This window comes from Vipera ursinii (genome assembly GCF_947247035.1).
Source record: "Vipera ursinii genome assembly, chromosome: 14".
Lineage (NCBI taxonomy): Eukaryota > Metazoa > Chordata > Lepidosauria > Squamata > Viperidae > Vipera > Vipera ursinii.
Genome location: NC_139527.1, coordinates 7,134,250 through 7,154,860, shown reverse-complemented (window position 1 = coordinate 7,154,860; position 20,611 = coordinate 7,134,250). Strand labels below are relative to the sequence as shown.

The following is a 20,611-nucleotide window of genomic DNA, read 5'->3' as shown; positions in this document are numbered from 1 at the left end:
TTACTTTAGGAAGTGGGGGGGCGGAGGGAGAGATGCACACACACAGTATTTTAAGAGCCCATGTTTAGCAGAGGAAGGAATATGGATAAAGGTATTAATTTCAAAGTGCAAGTATTTCAAGAAAAATTACGTCTGCTTTTCTAGCCCTTAAGCTTTTTAAATCATGGCTTCAGGCTAGGTTCTCTATTTGAATTTCATTGTTACATTATCCTACTAATATTGACATTAGCATCAATGGGACAGGGGTTTTTTTGTTGTTGCAAAGCATGGCAAACTCATCATCTCGGCTTGTACCTTAGCATGTCGGCTTATGCCAGCCACTGCAGTTAGTAAACCACATTTCACGGTTTAGAAAAAGGATGGGCAATCTGCAGATCTTTTTTTTTTTGCAGCCTCGCTACAGGTAGTTCTCGACTTACAGCCGTTGGTTTAGTGAATGTTTGAAGTTACAACAGCGCAGAAAAAGGGGACTTACGACTTGTTTTTTCACACTTGCCACCGCTGCAGCATCCCCGTGGTCGCGTGATCAAAATTCAGACGCTTGGCGATTGGTTTGTATTTATGACGGTTGCAGGGACCTGGGGTCGCGTGATCCCCTTTTGCGACCTTCTGACAAGCAAAGTCCATGGGGAAGTCAGATTCATTTAACAACCATTTTACTAACTTAACAACTGCAGTAAATCTCTTAGCTGTGGCAAGAAAGGTCGTAAAATTTTCTGTCGCTCTGCAAGACGGTAGTTAAATGAGCTTTGCCCCATTTTACGACCTTTCTTGCCATAGTTGTTAAGTGAATCACTGCAGGTGTTAAGTCAGCGTGGCTTCCCCCTTGACTTTGTCGGAAGGTCGCAAAAGGGGAATCATCTGACCCTGGGACACTGCAACGGTCATAAATACAGGCCAGTTGCCAAGCTTCCATATTTTGATAGGGCTTGCAACTTGGGAGTCCTCCTAGATTCGCGGCTTACCTTGGAAGATCACATGGTGGCTGTGACTAGGGGGGCTTTCGCCCAGGTTCGCCTGGTGCGCCAGTTGCGGCCCTATCTAAGCCGGGATGATTTATGCACGGTCACTCACGCGCTTGTGACCTCTCGTCTAGACTACTGCAACGCTCTCTACATGGGGCTTCCCTTGAGGACCACCCGGAGGCTCCAACTGGTACAGAATGCAGCCGCGAGAGTTGTGTTGGGAGTCTCCCGATACTCCCATGTCACGCCTCTGCTCCGTGAGCTGCATTGGTTACCAGTTGTCTTCCGGGTGAGATTCAAGGTACTAGTAATGGTGTTTAAAGCCCTACATGGCAGGGGTCCGGAGTACCTTAGGGAACACCTGCTGCCGGCATCAACTTCCCTCCGCCCTGTGCATTCCCACAGAGAGGGTCTCCTCAGGGTGCCTCCGGTCAGAGAATGTCGATTGGTGGCCCCCAGGGGGAGATCTTTCTCTGTGGGCGCCCCGGAACTATGGAACCAGTTACCAGTTGAGCTCCGGACGGCGCCCGATCTTCGCTCCTTTCGCCGCGATCTAAAAACATACTTGTTCGAGCAAGCCGGCCTGGCCTGAGGGGGGATTGGTGGGGTTTTTACTGTCATTTTATTGGGGTTTTTATTATGTATTAACTGTTTTTTAATGGGCATGTATTTAATTACTTTTTAACTTTTGTAATTCTGTGTTTTATTCTTGCCCTGTACACCGCCCTGAGTCCTTTGGGAGAAGGGCGGTATAGAAATATTAATTTAAAAAAAAATTAAAATTTTTGATCACGTGACCATGGGGATGCTGCAACGGTGGTAAGTGTGAGAAACAGTCCTGTTTTTTCCCCAATGCCACTGTAACTTTGAACGGTCACTAAGCGAATGTTGTAAATTGAGGGCAAGCTGTATTTGTTCACATCAGATTATTGTCAAAGGCTTATCGTGTATTGCAAATAAACACAGCTAAAGCAAACTGATTCTCTGTAGCTTACATCTAAGCTAAAAGGAGGCAGACATCCACAGTGTATTCGACACATTATCTTTGCGGTGTACTTTATGGTGGCTTGCTTAATCATGGGTTATCCAATAAGCCCTAATTAACTGACTTTCCAGCCTGAGCTGAGTTATACGCTCCATCAAGTCAAAGCCAAACCAACTACAATGGCTGGTTTGTCTCCCATAAACCCTAATATGTCTGCTTGGTTTTGGCTGATCCCGTTATGGGGACTTAAGCCCCGAGCTATGTAAACTATGAATTATGATTTAATATGGAGCAAATTTAATCAACTTTGAGTAAGCAATCCTTGGCTTCAATGAATCCAAGGTGGTTCTACCAAGTTGACGCATGCTTAAAACCAAGGCAAGGATTTAAAGTGAGTTCCTTTCCAGAGTCTGTATGCACAAATTTTTATTATGCTGCCTTCCCATTTTTGTTTTTCTTTTTGCAACTTATTTAAGAGGAAGGAAAGCATTCTGCATCTACAATTTGCTGCTCAAGGAAGCAAGCTGAATAAGAAGTGGGAAAAAAGATACTTAAGAATATGTAAACATTCCAGTGTTATTTACAGGCCACTCAAGGTTTTGAAGACAATTAGTAACATAGGTTTTCTGTCTACAAATACAATGATACTGTGAAACAGTTAAGCCAACAACAGAAAAGTAATTTGCAACCAAGTTTCTGACCAGTGAAAGCCAAGTCTACAGAAAAACTCAGACTTGGTTCTTGTAACTTGCTAAATCGTGGCTTAATCACAGCTTATTAAATAATCCCCAATGGGTTAGGCTTGCATTGTACTTGAAAGCCACATCCCTTGTCCTACTGGCCGTAATGCTTGAATTCATAACTGTATTCTGTGATTGCTTGGCTTAGTTAGAGGTGCCAACCAGGCTGGTGAGTTCCCTGTTGCCCAAACATTTTGCACAATTCCACTCCACAGAAAGGACCCAATTTGCAAGCTCTCCAAACAGGCTCATCTCATCCCAGGATCTAGAAGATGTTCTCCAAGACAACATGCTTTCACCACACCACCCCCCAAAATTGTGCATACAACAAGGTAAACTACCTCTAAAGACACTGTTGCACTTCTAGATCCTCTGTTTGTCAATCTGCCCCCTCCCTCCTTCCTCGCACATTACGCCTGACGCATCAGAAGCGCACACTTAAAAAATGTAATGTGTGACACGGCTCTAAGTGGCACAGGGAAGACAGATTTCGCACCTTGCTAAAGATGCTCTTATTTTTCACACCTCAAGTCGTCACAAAAGGCCCGCACTGAAAGGGCTTTGCGGAAGCCTTCAGTCCATTGAGTGTGTTTGTCTTTAAAGGGAGAAACAGGAAGGCTTAACCTCTTCCCCATTGATGCTGCCCTCTGTGTTGCAACCCCACTTAAAATCATTAGGTTTGATTTGGAGGGGGCAAGGAGCAGGGGAAATTCTACACCCCTCTCTGCTACTTCCTTGTGCAGCTTGGAAGGACACGTGAGGGATGCTACAGACAAAAACTTCTAGGCATCACATCATACTTCATCCCCTTTTCTCCCCTGCAAACTGCACCTTCCCCATTGCTCTGGAATTGTTCTTCTAGACGCAGGCTTGGTCCACAAAGACCCAGTCTGGTCCCCTGAGATAGGAACATCCTAAGTTAGGGATGGCTTTCTGTTACTTGGTTGGTAGGCAAGGGAGGAAGGAAGGAGAGAGAGAAGAATGCGAGGGAAGGAAGAAGAATGGGAAGGAAGGAAGGAAGGAAGGAAGGAAGGAAGGAGAATGGGAAGGAAGGAAGGAAGGAAGGAAGGAAAATGGGAAGGAAGGAAGGAAGGAGAATGGGAAGGAAGGAAGGAAGGAAGGAAGGAAGGAAGGAAGGAAGGAAATGGAGGGAGAAGAATGCGAGGGAAGGAAGGAGAATGGGAAGGAAGGAAGGAAGGAAGGAAGGGAGGAAGGAAGGAAGGAAGGAAGGGACAATGAAGGAGGGAGGAAAAGAAGGAAGGAAGGAAATGGAGGGAGAAGAATGCGAGGGAAGGAAGGAGGATGGGAAGGAAGAAAGGGAGGGAGGGACAATAAGAGGGAGGGAGGGAGGAAAGGAAGGAAGGAAATGGAGGGAGAAGAATGCGAGGGAAGGAAGGAGAATGGGAAGGAAGGAAGGAAGGAAGGAAGGAAGGAAGGAAGGAAGGAAGGAAAGGCAATGAGGAAAAAAGGGAATGAGGAAAAAAAGCCTTATCCAGGCTACCCATGCTTCTTCAGCCGTCAACCCTGCTGACCCCTAACTTTCTTGCGTCTCCTCCCATTACAGGCTAGAATTTTAGTTGCTTTTGAAACCCTTCCCAAGGCCAAAGCTTTCGAAGTCCCAGAAGAGGGAAGAAACTAAGAGAATGGTGGGGAGGGGGGGAACCACCCATCTCCCCTGAGAGTCCAACCAAGCCTACCAGTGGATAAAGGGCAAGTTCCTAGGAGCCTGCAATTACCAAAGGAAATGGTTAGACATTCAGCCATCTTTCTTGCTTAATTGAGCCAAGACTGATTACAGGATGCCTTCCAATGCAGATGACACCCGTCCATCTGTAATTTGGGGTTAAGGAAGGAACAAAATGCCAATTTGTCTCTCCTGGCTTGAGGGGCAGAGCTGCATCAGGAGCTTAATGGCTGATTTATATCCTGCCTTTATTCGTACAGCTCTTCCCAGCTGACTGGGATTACTGGTGCTGACTGGGAATATTGGGGCAATGAGGTTGTCTGCAGCCTGACCCTGGTTGATCCTGACTGGCTGGGCAGTTGTGGGGAGTTGTGTGAAGCAGCTCAGGGTGATCCCACAAGTGATCCCTCCACGGCCAACTCTCCCCACTCATTCCCTTGGTGCCCCCAACCTCTCGGGCACCCCTCAGTCCCCCCAAGGTGCCCCTCCTCACATTCAAACAGCTCGGGGAGGGTTCAGCGTCTTGTTTTGCAAGTGGGGGCAAGGACCCCCAACTCTTCCCAGCTCCAAACACGGGTCCATTCGGGCAGGAGAAGGAAAGAACGAGGGTCAGGCTCTCTCCACTGACCCTGGGAGGCTAACCTGTGCTCTTTGGGGCTCAGAGGCGGTTGTGGGAAGCCTTCCTTGACACGGAGTTTGCCACCTGAGAAGGGAGGGGGGGTCCCAACTGGCACACAAGCAGGACCTTCGTTCCTCGCACAGCCCCTTCCTCAAAACTCCAGGTTGACTTTGGAAAAAAAAAGAGGGGAGGGACGGAGCTTCTGCCTTTCCCTCAGGCAAAAAAAAGAAAAAAGAGAGAGAGAGAGAGAGAGAGAGGCAGAGAGAAAGATAGGCAGAGAGAGAGAGAGGCAGAAAGAGAGAGAGAGATATGAGAGAAAGATATGAGAAAGATATGAGAGGCAGAGAGAGAGAAAGAGAAAGATATGAGAAAGAGAAAGATATGAGGGAGGCAGAGAGAGAGAGAAAAAGATATGAGAAAGAGAGGCAGAGAGAGAGAAAGAAAGATATGAGAGAAAAAGGTATGAGAAAGAGGCAGAGAGGGAGAGACAGAAAGAGTAAGATGAGAGGCAGAGAGAGAGAAAGAGAAAGATGAGAGGCAGAAAGAGAAAGATATGAGAGAAAAAGAAAGATATGAGAGAGAAAGATATGAGAGAGGCAGAGAGAGAGAGAAAGATGAGAGGCAGAAAGAGAGAGATGAGAGAAAAAGAAAGATATGAGAGAGAAAGATATGAGAAAGAGGCACAGAGAGAGAGAGAGAAAGATATAAGATATGAGAGAGGGAGAAAGATATGAGAAAGATATGAGAGGCAGAGAGAGAGAAAGATATGAGAAAGAGGCAGAGAGAGAGAGAGAGAAAGATGAGAGGCAGAAAGAGAAAGATATGAGAGAAAAAGAAAGATATGAGAGAGAAAGATATGAGAAAGATATGAGAGAGGCAGAGAGAGAGAGAAAGATGAGAGGCAGAAAGAGAGAGATGAGAGAAAAAGAAAGATATGAGAGAGAAAGATATGAGAAAGAGGCACAGAGAGAGAGAGAGAAAGATATAAGATATGAGAGAGGGAGAAAGATATGAGAAAGATATGAGAGGCAGAGAGAGAGAAAGATATGAGAGAGAGAGAGAGAGATGCAGAGAGAGAGATGCAGAGAGAGAGAGAGAGAGAGAGAGAGAAAGAGAGAGAGAGAGAGAGAGAGAGAGAGATGTGTGAGGGACAGAAAGAGAAAGATGTGTGTGTGTGTGTGTGTGACAGAGAGAGACAGAGACCCCCTTCGAGGCGGGTGGTCGCCTCCCTCCCTCCTTCCCCCCCCTCCACTCCACAACCCCTCCAATTGGGGAGGAGGAGGCGGGGCCGACGCCTGCCAGCCAGCCAGTCAAGCGGCGGCGCGCGCGAGGCCCTCGGAAGGCGGAGTGTGTGCGTGTGTCTGTGTGTGGTGGTGGTGGGGGGGGGGGTTAGAGCGAGCGAGCGAGCGAGTGAGCGAGAGCGAGCACGCGCGCGCGCCAGGTGGTTGGGGCGGGCGGGCGGTCGGTCGCTCGGGAGCGCGCGCGGGGCGGTCGGAGCTGCGGCGAGCGAGTGACGCGCAGCTGGCCGGCCCTGCTCATGCGCAGCCGGCCGGGCGGTGCTAAAGCCCCGAGCGAGCCAGCGAGCAGGAGGAGAAGAGGAGGAGGAGGAGGGCGACCGGGGGGGCGGCCGAGCGCAGGGCTGGGCAGCGGCGGCGGCGGCGGGAGCGGCGGCGGCGGCGGCGGCATGAGGAGGCGCAGCCGGCGCGGCCCCTCCTGAGGCGCGCCCCGAGCCGGGGTGGGCGGCGCGCGCGCGGGCGAGGGAGGGAGGGAGGGAGGCGGGCGGGCAACGGGCGGCCGAGGGGCTCAGGCGGCGGCGGCTGCTCCTGCCGGGCGGGCGGGGGTCGGGCGAGGCGAGGCGGGGGCAAAGTTGGGCAGGGGCCGAGCGCGCCGGCGGGCCCAGCCGCTCGCCCGCAGCCCCCGAGGAGGAGGAGGAGGAGGAGGAGGAAGGCTCTGCCTTCGGCTCTGCTGCTGGTCTTGCTGCAAAGAGAGGAGCCTTTCCTTTCCTCTTCCTTCTTTCCTTCCCTTCCTTCTTTCCCTTCCTCTCCTTCCTTCCTTCCTTCCTCCTCTCCTTTCTCGTTCCTTTCCCCCTCTCCCTTTCTCCTTTGCCTTCGTTCCTCCTTTCCTTCCGCCTTCCTTTCCTCCTTTCCTTCCTTCCTTCCTTCCTTCCTTCCTTCCTTCCTTCCTTCCTTCCTTCCTTCCTTCCTTCCTTCCTTCCTCCTCCTCTCCTTTCTCGTTCCTTTTCCCCCTTTCCCTTTCTCCTTTGCCTTCGTTCCTCCTTTCCTTCCGCCTTCCTTTCCTCCTTTTTTCCCTCCTCCTTTCCTTCCTTTCTTCCTTCCTTTCTTCCTTCCTTCCTTCCTTCCCGACGCGCGCTTGGCCTCGCAACAAAGTTGCAGCGCCAGCCTCGGCGGAGCGGCCGGCGCCCCTCTTTGGCGCCCTCGCCTGCTCGGGGCGCCCCCGGATTCGAACCCGGGGCGGGGAGAGGAAGGAGAGAGGGGGGGGTGCAGAGAGACAGAGAGAGAGGAGGGAGGAAGGAAAAAAAAGGAGGGGGGGCTTCGGTTTAGTGCAGCCCCGCCGCCCTCTCCTCCTCCGCTGCCGCTGCCACCGCCGCTGCTGCTTCTCGTCTGGATTCGCCCTGCAGGATCTGCGGTGGATTGATTGATTTTTGGGGGGGTCTTTGGCCGAGCGGGGAGGGCTGATCTGCCCCGGCTTCTGTGCCTCCGAGGAGCTCTGCTTTGGATTTGGGGAGGGGGCCAAGCTTGGCTCTGCCTGCCCTCTCTCCCATCCCGCCGCCCCCTTTTTTCCCCTTCTTTCTCCAGACCCGAACTTGAGATTCTTCGCAGCGGGGCTGGTGTCTTTTTTTTTCCCGTCTTTTTTTTTGCCCCCCACCCCCGTTTTTCTCCCCCCTCTGGTCTTTTTCCTCTCTCCCCCCCCCTCCCGAGAGAGGGGCGCCGTTTGTCAAGGTCACTGTGGATTTATCTTTGGGTTTTTGCCTGCCTCTGGATGTGGATTGCCCCCTGGGTGGCTTTCTCTTGCCTTAGCTTGGATCGCCCCTGGCTTTCTGGTCCCCCTCCCTCTTTGGCTGCCCCCTTGGTTCCTTTGGATTTCATGAGCCAGAAGGAAAGAGCGGCTCTGAGCCAGAGAAAAAGGCTGCTGGATCCTACAAAAAAACCCCAGTAAGACGAATTGTGTGTGTTTTTGGGTCTTCAACTCGGGTGGCTTTGGAAATGGATGTCAAGATCAGACAAAGCAGGAAATCCCGATCCCAAAGGGATCGGGTGAGGCGCAGAGACCCCAACGGCAGGGATAGACTTCACCAAAGCCCCTCCTCCACCTCCGAACGGGAAGCCAGTCCTGGCAAAGAGAATACAAGCCAAAGTGGTGGTCTTCCCAAGAGCCAGGCTTCTGCAGGCAGAAATGCCAGACCTCCGAGGCGGCGGAGGCGGGAATCCAGTTCCCAGGAAGAGGATTTAATTGATGGATTTGCCATCGCCAGCTTCATCACCATGGAAGCCTTGGAGGTAAGATGTTGCTCTACCTGGATGGGGTGGTCCTGGTCGGGAGGAGGAACACGGGAGGAAGAGCTTGGTCATCATCTGGACTGCTTTGCTTGTGCTGGTCAGTCCCATTGAACATTGGAGGGGCTTGGGGTCAACCTCTGAAGGAATTCAAGGTGGACCTTCAGACCTGGGAGCTGGTCCGTGTTGGTCTCCATCTGTGGGACCATTTTGCTTGCACTGGTCAGTCTCACTGAACTTTTGGGAGCGAAAGGGGGCGAGTGGGTGGAACTGACCTTTGGAGGAGTTAAAAGTGGACCTTCAGTCCTGGGAGCTGGTCTGTCTGTGTTGGTCTCCATCTGTGGGACTGTTTTGCTTGTGCTTGGTCAATCTCATTGAACTTTTGAGGGGCAACATCTGGACGAATTAAAGGTGGACCTTCAGGCCTTGGTCTGTGGTGGTCGCCATCTGTGATCCAAAGCACGCTAAAGATCTGGCGACTGTCGTGGGTGTGTACTTGTGCGCTCTTCAGAGCTGATGTAGGCCAAGTCTTCTGGTTGACCCTTGCTCTCCATTCCAGCTGGGAAGCAGTGAGGGCCGCTGAGGCAAGCTGTGTGTTTGTTGGTTTAGCTTTGAAATGGGCTTGCAAACCTGTTTGGAGCGCAGGGAGGTGAATGCAAAACTTTCTTTGAATGCCAAGCCCTGCAGAAAGTGCACCACCCTTTTAAAAGCTGGGTTGAATGAGATGGGGGTGACCTGGGGTGTCATTGCCCCAACCAGGCTAATCCTTTGGATGTTGGGAGAAGCAGCTGTTGAATCAGGCTGGAGAGATCTTCTCCAGGTTGACCCTAATGTGCTTTTGGTTTTTAAGGAAGAAGAGAAATTAAGAATAATCGGAGGGAATTGCTTTGCTTGGTATTATTCTATTGAATTTGGTATTGGCTTGCTTCTTCTGCATGTAAAAGTTAAGCGAAGCAAGCAACAATATTTTTAGAGAGTTTGGACAAAATGGGGGATTTTGTGTTGCTAGTGATTTCTTTGGGGTTATTTTTTTTTTGTTTTTCTGTTCAGTTTTTATTCATGATGTGATGGGAAAGTCTGAATGGGTAAGAATTTCTGGTAACTGTTTTTATCCTGCTATATATCTTAGTCATTTTCGATGGGCTGGTTTGATTCCCTTCCATTAAGAAACAAAAAGGTTTGGGTAGTGTTACTATTCTGGATTTTTTTTTTTTGTTATTTTAGGAATAAGTCAATAAAGCTGAACCAGAACGGGGCCACCTTAGAATCTGGTGATCGTTGTATGTGTGTAGGGCGTGAGATCTTCAAAGATATGGAGTAACACTGATACTTGCCCAAATAAAGAATTGTTCTAAAGTTGGCCTAATTGGTCTTTCTAGAATATATTACGAATATTATGTGTTTTTCCTTCTTGTTTTCCCTGGAAGATTCACTTTGAGGTCACCTCTGGATTTCCTGTTGTAGTTTGTCAAACTTTTCCAGGTTGTAAGCAAACCTCAGCACTGTCCGTTTGCTCCAAGGAACAGGTGTTACTCCCAAAATCTTTCATTTGCATGGATTAAAAAGAAAACTACTGTGCGTGCTATTTTTGAAATGTGCAGAGTAATGGGTGTTTGGAGAAAGATGTTCCTTCCATGCCGCGAAGTGGCATGCACGTGAAGTCTAAAAGTGTTTTTCACAAGACTGTTATTGTGACTTTTAACCAGAAGGTTGACTTCATATTTCTTGTCTGGATTGTGGTGGTAGCAGATGCAAGAAAATTTCCTGATGATGCTTGCTTGTCGTTCTTCTTCTTCTTGTTCTCACAGTCTTTACTGTCTCTGGTATTTCTCTGCAAAATGACTGCTATCTATCTGTCAGGCACTCAAATTAATTGCTAATCAAATTGATGGGCCTCCAGAACAGTTGTTAGAGAATTCGTAATATTTCTGCTGTCCAATATATCTTGGTCGGATGCCTGCTGGAAAAGCTGCTTTGGTGTCTTCTGCTGTCAGTGGTGATCCTTAGAGCACCCTATCTTTGACAAAGTTGGGTGGTTTAAAAGAATTGCACAAGGCCCTAATGGAAAACAAAGGGGGGGGGGGTGTTGACTGGTCACCAATAAACAAGATTCAAATTGTCAGAATTTAGTCTCTCTAAGACTGCATTATTGTGAAAATGGAGAATGTATACAATGTGTGGTTCTCTCTGTAGTGAAGAACACCTAAAGATTTCATGTGCTTTACTCTTCAGTAATAGATGGAATTTGAATTGCTGGCTTGGTGTATATTTATATCATGAATCACTTCTATTGCTTATCTAGGGAGATTTAAATAGCTCCAGTGTCTGGAGTAAGGTGTGTGTTTTCTTTCTAAATTAGCTTACACCTCTGTGTGTCCTTCTTAAGATGATTCCCACCAAGTGTAAACCCCATGACTAGGTTCCCCCATAGTTTGGACTTTTGTTCAAAAATCAAGAGAAAACTGCTCACCAAACAAGTAATAGGTGCAAGTCTATCTTTGCTGGTTGTGCCGTAGCATTTTGACAAGATAAATGGATCTCTATGCATGGAATTACTTGCCAATAGGGGTTCTCCCCTTCTTCAGAGTAAAGTCTCTTTATGGATTTTCTTTCTTAAAAGTGTTTTGTCAACATTCGTGAAACTGGCTGGGAACCGCAAAATTAGGGCTGTAATCGAGGGAATAAATAAGGAACTGAAATGAATAAGACAGGTGTACGTACCTAACTTTCCAGCAGATCCTGCACGTGATACGTGGGAGCACTTGAACAATAAAAGAGAAGGATGAAAGGGATCTTATCGGTCTCTCAGATGATTGAACCTTTAGAAAGGAGCCAAAAGATCATTTTAAAAAAAAGGACTCATCTGTGCGCTCACATCACTTCTGTATCCGTTGAAATGGCTTGTAGAAATAATTACATGGAAGTCTAGCTTGAGCTTCACTCCACCAAATGTCATTTTGGCAGAATGAAAAAGGCTGCAATTTTGCCACCCCTATTAAAGCAATCCTTTTTATTATTATTATTTGAGCTTCTTCCGGCTAGACAACAGGCCATTTCCTTTTTTTTTTTAATTATTATTTTATTTGTTAAATTTATTTGCTGTTTTATCTCGCCGCGGGGCGACTCTAGGCAGCTTGCAGCAGTAAAAAAAGGAAGAGATGAAAAGAGTCAACAAAACAGAAGTAACAAAATAAGTAACAAAAGTAAAACAAACAACCCAGAAGAAGACGGTGAGAATACTTCACTCAGATAACAAAAGGTGGGCAGGTGGGGTGCAGAGAGAGGCAGAGGCTGAAGAACAGCTTCTATCCATGGGCTGTCAGTCTCTTGAACGGGAAATAATTTTATAATTTTATGTATGATTGACTTGCCAGGCTGGTGTGTTGCGCAATTGGCTCACATGGTGTAACAGGATGGTGGGTTTGTTGTCACGGTGAGTTGCGGTGGTGGGGGCACGAAGGGAGGCTCACCCAATCTCAGTGTATACATGGTTGTACTCTTGACAATAAAGGTTCATTCATTCATTCATTCATTCATTCATTCCTATCAGCTCAAATACAGCACTGACTTTGAAAGATTGGCTATGTGAGGTTTGGGGGGACAAAAATTGATTTGCCAAGAATACTCAACAGAACTTAAAGGTCGAGATCTGGTTCGTAGTAGGCATTTAGCTAAATGGAGCGATCAGGACTTGTGGCTTAGCCCTTGTGCTCTGCAGCCTTAACCTCGGAGGGGACCACCTTGAAGGATTATTTTATAGGGGTTCATTGTATGAATATGCTTGGGATAAAATGTAACCACGATTGAACTCTGGCTAATGGTGCAGGTTGAGCCTAGTGTGGCCAGTCCTGTCATTAGATGAAAGGAGAGGAAAAAAAACGGGTTCCGATGAATGGCAATTATGCGATAGAGCTGTGTATTGTGATCCTTAAATTTAGAACATAGAATACTAAGGTTGGAAGGGACTTTGGAGGTCTTCTAGTCCAACTCCCTGCCCATGGCAGCAGACCCTATGCCTTTCTGGACAAATTTCTTTTTAAAAATCGCAAGTGATGGAGCACCCACGACTTCTGGCGGTTCCACTGATTAACTGTCCTCACTGTCAGGAAGCTTCTCCTTAGTTCCAGGTTGCTTCTCTCCTTGATCGGTTTCCACCCGTTGCTTCTTGTCCTGCCTTCAGGCGCTTTGGAGAGTAGCTTGACCCCCTCTTCTTTGGGGCCATCCCTCAATTATTGGAAGGCTGCTATCGTGTCACCCCTCGTCCATCTCTTTGTTAGACTAGACATGCCCAGTTTCCTCAATCCTTCATGTCTAGGATGTCTTTAGGGGTGGTGGAGCTATTTTTGTGGATGCCCGCAGCTTAGAGATTTGGGATCCGTGCAAAAAGCGAGTTCTGATCAAGAACTAGGCCAGGGGTCCCACAGGATCTTTAAAGGATGGTCCTGCTTACAGGATGGCGGGAACTGCCTAGAGCTCTGCCTCATTAATATGCAACTTTTGCTTTCTCGGCATGGTAGTTGACCCATTGCAATAAACAATGGGCAGGGGCCAGTTGTCTCTCCAGAAGGCAGTTGTGTTGGCAGAAAGTGTTCCATAAGTGTTCTTTTCACACGTTCAGTAACAAAACAAGATGGGAATTCAGAGGCAAGGCTGACTCGAGGTTGTTGTTTTTTCCCCTTCTTCATATCAAGATGTGATGGCTCCTGTTGTTCATGGGGGGAAATGCCAGAGGAGCTTCTGGTATTATGCAGAAGTCAAGGGGATTACCAGGGCCAAAACTCTAAAAAAAAAAAAAAAAGCATGTGCTCAACTCACGTTATAGAACTTTTCCCGTCTTCTTATAGCTAGTTGCATCTTGTAAATTGAGGTCTAGTTGTGTTGTAGAGCACTGGAGAGAATTTTTTTTAATGCATTCTGTGTTTCGCAGTGCAAATGTTCCTAGATTAATGCTGTGTCCTGGCAGTTATAAAAAAACACTTTGCATTGCTAATATATTCTACTTGTGCAATTTTATATAGATAATCCTTGATTTATGACTGCAACCGGAGCCCAAAATTTCTCTTACTAAGCAAGACAGCTGTTAAGTGAGTTTGGCCCCATGTTATGACCTTCCTTCTCACAATTGTTAAATGAATCACTGCAGTTATTAAACTGGTAACACGGTTATTAAGTGAATCTGGCTTCCCCCTTGAATTTGCTTGTCAGAAGGTCGCAAAAGAGGATCACCTGAGGCCGGGGGACACTTGCAACCGTCATAAATATGAACCGGTTGCCAAGTGGCTGAAGTTTGATCCCATGATCCTGGGAGGTGCTTCAGTGGTTATAATTTTGAAAAACAGTCATAAGAGACTTTTTTTTCCAGTGCCATTGTAACTTTGAAAGGTCACTAAATGAATGGTTGTACTCGAAAGTTCTTCTATCTATTGTGTCCTGTTGGAAGGAAAAGCATTGATCTAGCAAGAAATATTACATATTTCACTTAAGGTAATTGTTTCTTTTCATCTTTTTGATGGACTCCATTCATCTTGTGAAACTCTAGCTTGGCTGACTTGCTATTCACCGGGTGCGTTGTGTCAAACCAAACACTGCGAGTGGTAAAAATGGCTTCCTCTTTGGTCTGGATCAAGTCAGTTGTGGTATGTTCAGCCAAATATGGCTTGGTTCAGGAGCTGAGACTTCTGCTGGCCGAAGAGTGGCCATAGATGGAAGCTGGAGAACATCCAGAGCATTCAAAGCATGTCACGGGTGGCCGTCTGATGATGGAGATATGGTGGGCTATGTTCTCTATATTCAAAGCCCTGAAAAATTAGAGAGCAAGTTGGTAAGGTTGCCTCCTTAAGGTCTTCTGTCCTGTTGGAATACTTCTGACCATCGCAGGTTAAGGTGAATCTTCTTCAAGTCAGAACTTTAAGCTGATGAATTTATGACAGCATCTGTGCACACTGGGGGCTAACAGTATGGAGCTGGCTCGTTTCCCTCTGTTTTCTGACATGTGTATCTTCCCAATTTAGACTTTAGACTTGCTAAACCAGATCTGACCCTGCTTAGCTTATTGAGATCACCCTGGATCCGCCATCTAAATAATTTATTTCTGGACAGGTGTGCACCTTTCCAAGGAAAGCAACGGATGTTAGCTATAAATTATGTTCACTTAGGAAGAAGGGCTGCTGGGTCCTTGAAAATAAAAAGCAGGTCTCCTGTTATTTTGATGTGTGAGAACTTTCCATTGCAGTTAATTTTGTTAGAAAAAAATTGAAAGTTATGACTGGGTGTGGTTTCTTGTTGGTTTTAAACCAATGCTGTCATTTTCTTTGAAATCTTCAGACTAGTTGGACAAGCAAAAGTTTTGTGCATGGGGCATTTCGGTTCTCACCTTGTTGCATTGTATCAGTTGCATAAATAGGTAAATATAAGTGAAAAACCTGGTTCTATAAGAACTAAACATTAAGAAAAATGGGGGGGGGGAAGCTACTCTATGGGACTTTTTTTTTCCCCTGCAGAATTTCCGAACTGCCATCTCTGTGCATTAAAAGGAAACGTTGTGGTGATGAAATTGGGAAGTTGTATTTTACTTATCTCGTTGCTTGGGGATTTCCCTCTTCCTGTAAAACTTACCACGGTAGCTTCGTGTTGTTGCAAGAACACGGTTCTTGTGCTCAGGCCTTTTCGCTTAGCATTGAACCAGGCAAAACGGGGACTTCGGACAGGCTGTGGGTTTTGCAAGCAAGCATGTCGTTGATTATTATCTAGCCATTCTCTTAAGACTTGAGGAAACTACACAGATGTGGAAGGAAAGCCTGACCCCTCCTCAGTCAATAGCCCTCCTCCAGTGCCCTAGTCAAACATGGTATGCTAAGGTTGTGTTTTGAAGCCCACGGCCTGGACAGCTGTGTAAATTCACCAGGGGGGTTGTATACAGTTGTCTGTGACTTTGCCTGATTCTGAACCCTGCTGCAATCAGTCGGCGTCTCCATCTCGCAAGTTCACTATTTAAAAAAAAAACCTGTTTTCTCGTGTTCAAAGCCTTTGTTTTCATCGCATTCGTTTTTAAGAGAGAAGCAAAGGGCAAGATCCGAACCAGGCTTACATCAATCATCTATTCACATTATGGAAGTAATTATCTAGCCAGAAAAAAAGGGGATTAACTTAGAATTTGTTGGACAAAGGTGGAGTCGATAGTGCTCTGAGTATTGCAAAAGGACAATTTTGGTGGAGTTTCCCCTTTGGAAAAAGAAAGGAAAAAAAAAAGACAGCTGAGAAATTGAACAAATCTGGTTTCTAAAGAACTGTGGAGGAGGAAGAAAGTTGCAGGGGGGAAAACACACCTTGAGAGGTTCTTAAGTTGGCGGGAACCCCACTATGCCGTTCCTTGTGTGAGTAAATTCTACATTTGGTCCAAGTTTTCTCTTCAGAAATAACTCAACAGCTGTCTTTGGTAACAAGGCACAGGCGGATTCCTTAGGTTTGCTACTGATTAACCTTAATGGCAAATCAGATATTAGAATTTAGCAGGTAAGCATTGAAAAAGAACTAGGAGCATTGAGCCGCAATTGGTTTCTGTCTTGCGGAAGTTACAGATGTTCTGCTTTATAACAGGAGGATGACATTCAAGAGAAGCCCTTTGGTATAGATTAGAGGCACCGGCCCAGAAACCAGGAGCCTGGGAATTTTAGTCCTGCCTTAGGCACAGAAGTTGCTGGAATGTCTTTGGGCCAGTCCTTCTAAGAAGGCTGACAAATGGCAAACAGCTTCTGGAAAACGTGCCAAGGAAACTGCGGAGACTTGCCTGCAGAGTTGCCAGGAGTTTGAAGGCAGCGAAACAAACACCCAAAAGTAACACTGGGGATTTTTGAAGAGAAATGCAAACTTGCAGAGGGAAGCGGTGAATTTTCTTGAACTGGTTGTGAATCACGGATAGTCCTTGACTTACAGTTGGGACTTACAGATTTTCCATTACTCGGCAATGCGGTTATTAAATGAGTCTCCCCTGGTTTTACAACCCTTTTCACCATGGTTAGTTGAAAGCCATGCATCTTAGAGTTGCTAAGGTTGAGAAGCTGTGAGATGGTTGCATTAGGGGAACCCCCCCCAAAGCTCTTCTTCTTCTTCTTCTTTTTTTCTGCCGTCTCCCCAAGAAATCTGGACTTCCAAGGGATCATTGTTTCATGATGGATCTTCATTAATAGGAATTTGCCTGCCCTCACGGCTTCCTTGAAAGCCACGTAATCTAGTCAAAAGCAACCACATCTTGTGGCAGACAATCCATTAGCCTGAAATATATTTTCACTCCTTAAAAACAAACAAACCACATCACTTCATCTCCAAGGCTTGGGGGAAAAAAAAAGCAAGGGTGAAAAATATTTTTCTTTGAGCCGTGACACACTGTCATGCATTGCCTCAGCAGAATGGAATCTTTTTTGCGTTTGGGGACTGGATTTTATTGCTGTATTTTTTTTCCTCTTTTGTTTTTTGTGTTTCCTCTTCTGATGGGCCCAGAGATGATCAGAGTTACGGAAGGTTATCAGTACTGTTGAATAATTCACTATTTATTCAGGCTCTGTCTTGTTATCTCTTTTTGAAGACGCCTCCTTGAATGAAACCTTGGAAAGTTCTTGCCTCCCAACATTAGATAATACCACTAGATGATCCATTAATCTTAAATTTGGACCCTTGACCATAGTTTAACCACTCCAGTTTGTTTTAAAACTCCAGGGATGGAGAACAAGCTAATGGCAAATCTAATTAGACCAGCGAACAATGTTCAAAGCCAGCTGTTTGATTGGGAATCTAGACCAGATCAACCAGCTTCTTCCCCTCCTCCTCCTCCTCCTCCTCCTCCTCCTCCTCCTCCTCCTCCTCCTCCTCCTCCTCCTCCTCAGCAGATTTCAATGCACGAAGGTATGGAAGAGTAAGCCAACGAACAGGAGTGATTTTAAAATTATAATGAAGTGCTGTTGTTAGTTGCGAAGTCGTGTCCGACCCATCGCGACCCTATGGACAACGTTCCTCCAGGCCTTCCTGTCCTCTACCATCTTCTGGAGTCCATTTAAGCTCACGCCTACTGCTTCAGTGACTCCATCCAGCCACCTCGTTCTCTGTCGTCCCCTTCTTCTCTTGCCCTCCGCCTTTCCCAGCATGAGGCTCTTCTCCAGTGAGTCCTTCCTTCTCATTAGGTGGCCAAAGTATTTGAGTTTCAACTTCAGGATCTGGTCTTCTAAAGAGCAGTCAGGGTTGATCTCCTCTAGGACTGACCGGTTTGATCGCCTTGCAGTCCAAGCGACTCGCAGGAGTCTTCTCCAGCACCATAGTTCAAAGGCTTCAATTCTTTGGCGCTCAGCCTTTCTTATGGTCCAACTTTCACTGCCATACATTGCAACTGGGGAGACCATAGCCTTGACTATACGCACTTTTGTTGGCAGGGTGATGTCTCTGCTTTTTAGTGTGCTGTCTAGATTTGCCATGGCTTTCCTCCCCAGGAGCAAGCGTCTTTTAATTTCTTGGCTACAGTCCCCATCTGCAGTGATCTTGGAATAATGAAGTGTAAGAAGTCCTATAAGACAGGGCTTTTCAACCAGTGGTACGGGTACGACCTGTGCTACATTGGCACCTGGCAGGTGGTACGCGACCATTCTAGAAAAGTGGTAGCAGGGGAGGGGAATGAGCTGAGCCGGTGGCAGCACCGCAAAAGCCTGAGCGAGAGACGGTTGGAGCTGCAGGGCTGTCAGGGCTCAGTGGAAGCGCCAGGATCAGCGCCAGGATCCAGTTGGAGCTCGGCACTGATCCTGGCGCTTCTGCTAAGCCCAGAAGAAGCGCCGATCAGCTGGAATGTTGCAGCATCCCCAGGGTCTTGTGATTTACATTCAGATGCTTGGCAACTGGTTCATATTTATGACGGTCACAGTGTCCCAGGGTCATGTGAAGTGACCAAAACCTGCTGCAACCACCCAGCAGATGGGGGGGAGAGGATAAAAACCATACACCCACACACACCCCACCCCCACTGCCAATCCTCAACAGAAATGCTCACAACAATGAAAACCTCGGACAGGAGGAAGAGCGCCACCAGGCAGGCAGGCAGGTGTCTTGCTCGGCTGTGGCTTGGGGGCCACTTTTTTCAGGGCCCTTGTAACTTCGAACAGTCACTAAGTGAACTGTTGTAACTCGAGGACTACCTGTACTTCATCACTTTTTCCCTTTTTTTTTTGGTCATCAAATTTTTGACACCTTGCTAGGCGACTGGTGGTCCTCGGATGACGCCCTATCCTAAAAGTGGTACAATGGGGGGAAAGGTTGAAAAGCCCTGGGCTAGAAGACAACGATGCTTCTTTCTAGAGATTGTACAAGATAAGAATATGTGGTGTTGTGCTGGACCAGGCATTTTAAATCATATTTTTCACACTTTCCCAAGCTTTACGATTTTCATCCATGGAATCCTTCCCAAACTCACTCTCTCTCTCTCTCTCTCTCTCTCTCTCTCTCTCTCTCTCTCTCTCTCTCTCTCTCTCTCTCTCTCTCTCTTTGTTGAAATCAGCTCTTTTAAAGTCTTAAGAGACTGGTTTGATTATGTTCTATTGCTTGTTGTCTGCATGATATTGAATTCCAATATGGCATGGTCTCCCTCCCCCAAAGTTCCAGAAACTTCAACCCCTTTGATCACTTACTTCTTCTCTGCTAGGAAGAATTAGGCCCATTACAGGTGTCCCTCCACTTCCCTCCTCTACCTTTTGGATGACAAAGTTGTCAGCTAGGTTGCTCAGGAACCTGTTTGACACCCCCCCCACACACACACACACTTGATTCAGAGTTTTGTTTCCCAGTTAATGCCAGGCTAGTTAAAGTCCCCTGTTACTCCCCGGCTGTTGTTTCCTACATGCCCCCCACCCCACCCCTTGTCCTTCTCAGTGGCCAGGGAGGTTGCCAACCTGATCCATAAGTATTGCATTTCTTGCAGTTCTTGAAATAGACTCCCCCCGAGCTGAGTCAGCTGCTGCTCTAAAGTGCAGCTGGACACGTTTCTTTGCTTGGCTGGTTTGCTGAAAGAATTGGCGAGCAAGCAGCAGCGCGGCAGCGTCCCTTGATCCTGATGGAAGTTATGGCTTAAATGAAAAAGCTGGCTGATTTCTTCGTTGCAGAGTCTTACAAAGTCCTTTATCATTTGATGGTTTCAGGATGTTTACGCTTGAAAGAGATCAAGGCAGCCTTTTACAACCTTGTGTCCTTCCGACGAAGTGTTAGCTACTGAGAAATCTGGATGTTTCCTGGCTCAACCATTCTAAAGAGCGTTCTGAGTCGGAGAAGGGTGATCCACGGTCCTGGGTCACCTGCGTTTTGGATGGTCCTAGGAATGGTGGAGCCTTGGGACCGAAAGACGAAAGGAGCAGGATTCATTTTTACTGTTTCTTCCATCGTGTTCTGAAGATCGTCCCTTGCCCTCTAAAGTCAAGGATAAGGTCTTAGAATCTCAGTAGAGATTGGAGATTTCTATTGGCACCTAACATAATGTGGCCATAACGAGAGTTGGAAGCGACCTTGGAGGTCTTACACTATACTATTTCAGACAAGTTGACTGTCCAGTCTCTTCTTAAAAATCTCCAGTGATGGAGCACCCACAGCTTCAGCCGTTCCACTGATTAATTGTTCTCACTGTCAGGAAATTTCTCCTTAGTTCCAGGTTGCTTCTCTCCTTGATGAGTTTCCGTCCGTTGCTTCTTGTCCTGCCTTCAGGTGCTTTGAAGGATAGCTTGACTGCCTCTTCTTTGGGGCAGCCCCTGAGATATTGTCCCCCCTCGTCCTTCTCTTCATTAAACTAGACATCCCCAATTCCAGCAGCCGTTCCTTATACGTTTTAGCCTCCAGTCCCCTGAACATCTTTGTTGCTCCTCTCTGCACTCTTTCTAGAGTCGCAGCATCTTTTTTATAGTGTGGAGACCAAAATTGGCTGCAATATTTCAAGACCCTGACTTCACCCTCAACCCTAACAGAGGTTTGCCACCTATGCCAGGATTAATAGCCTGCATGCTCCAGTGTGTTCTCGGGGCCCTTTTTCCGGATCAGAGTTAAAAGCCCTTCCAACTGAACATCCTGTTTTCAATGACAGGCAAAT

At 47.0% G+C, this 20,611-nt stretch overlaps 1 protein-coding gene across 1 annotated transcript in view; it reads left to right on the top strand.

Moving 5' to 3' along the window:
• The first annotated feature begins 7,602 nt into the window (after window positions 1–7,602).
• Window positions 7,603–20,611, top strand: part of FBRSL1 (fibrosin like 1) — a 504,421-nt gene continuing 491,412 nt past the window's right edge. Inside the window, 1 exon segment of the mRNA XM_083373413.1 lies at window positions 7,603–8,511. Within this exon segment, the coding sequence (XP_083229539.1) occupies window positions 8,218–8,511 (294 nt within the window). The 5' untranslated portion in view covers window positions 7,603–8,217.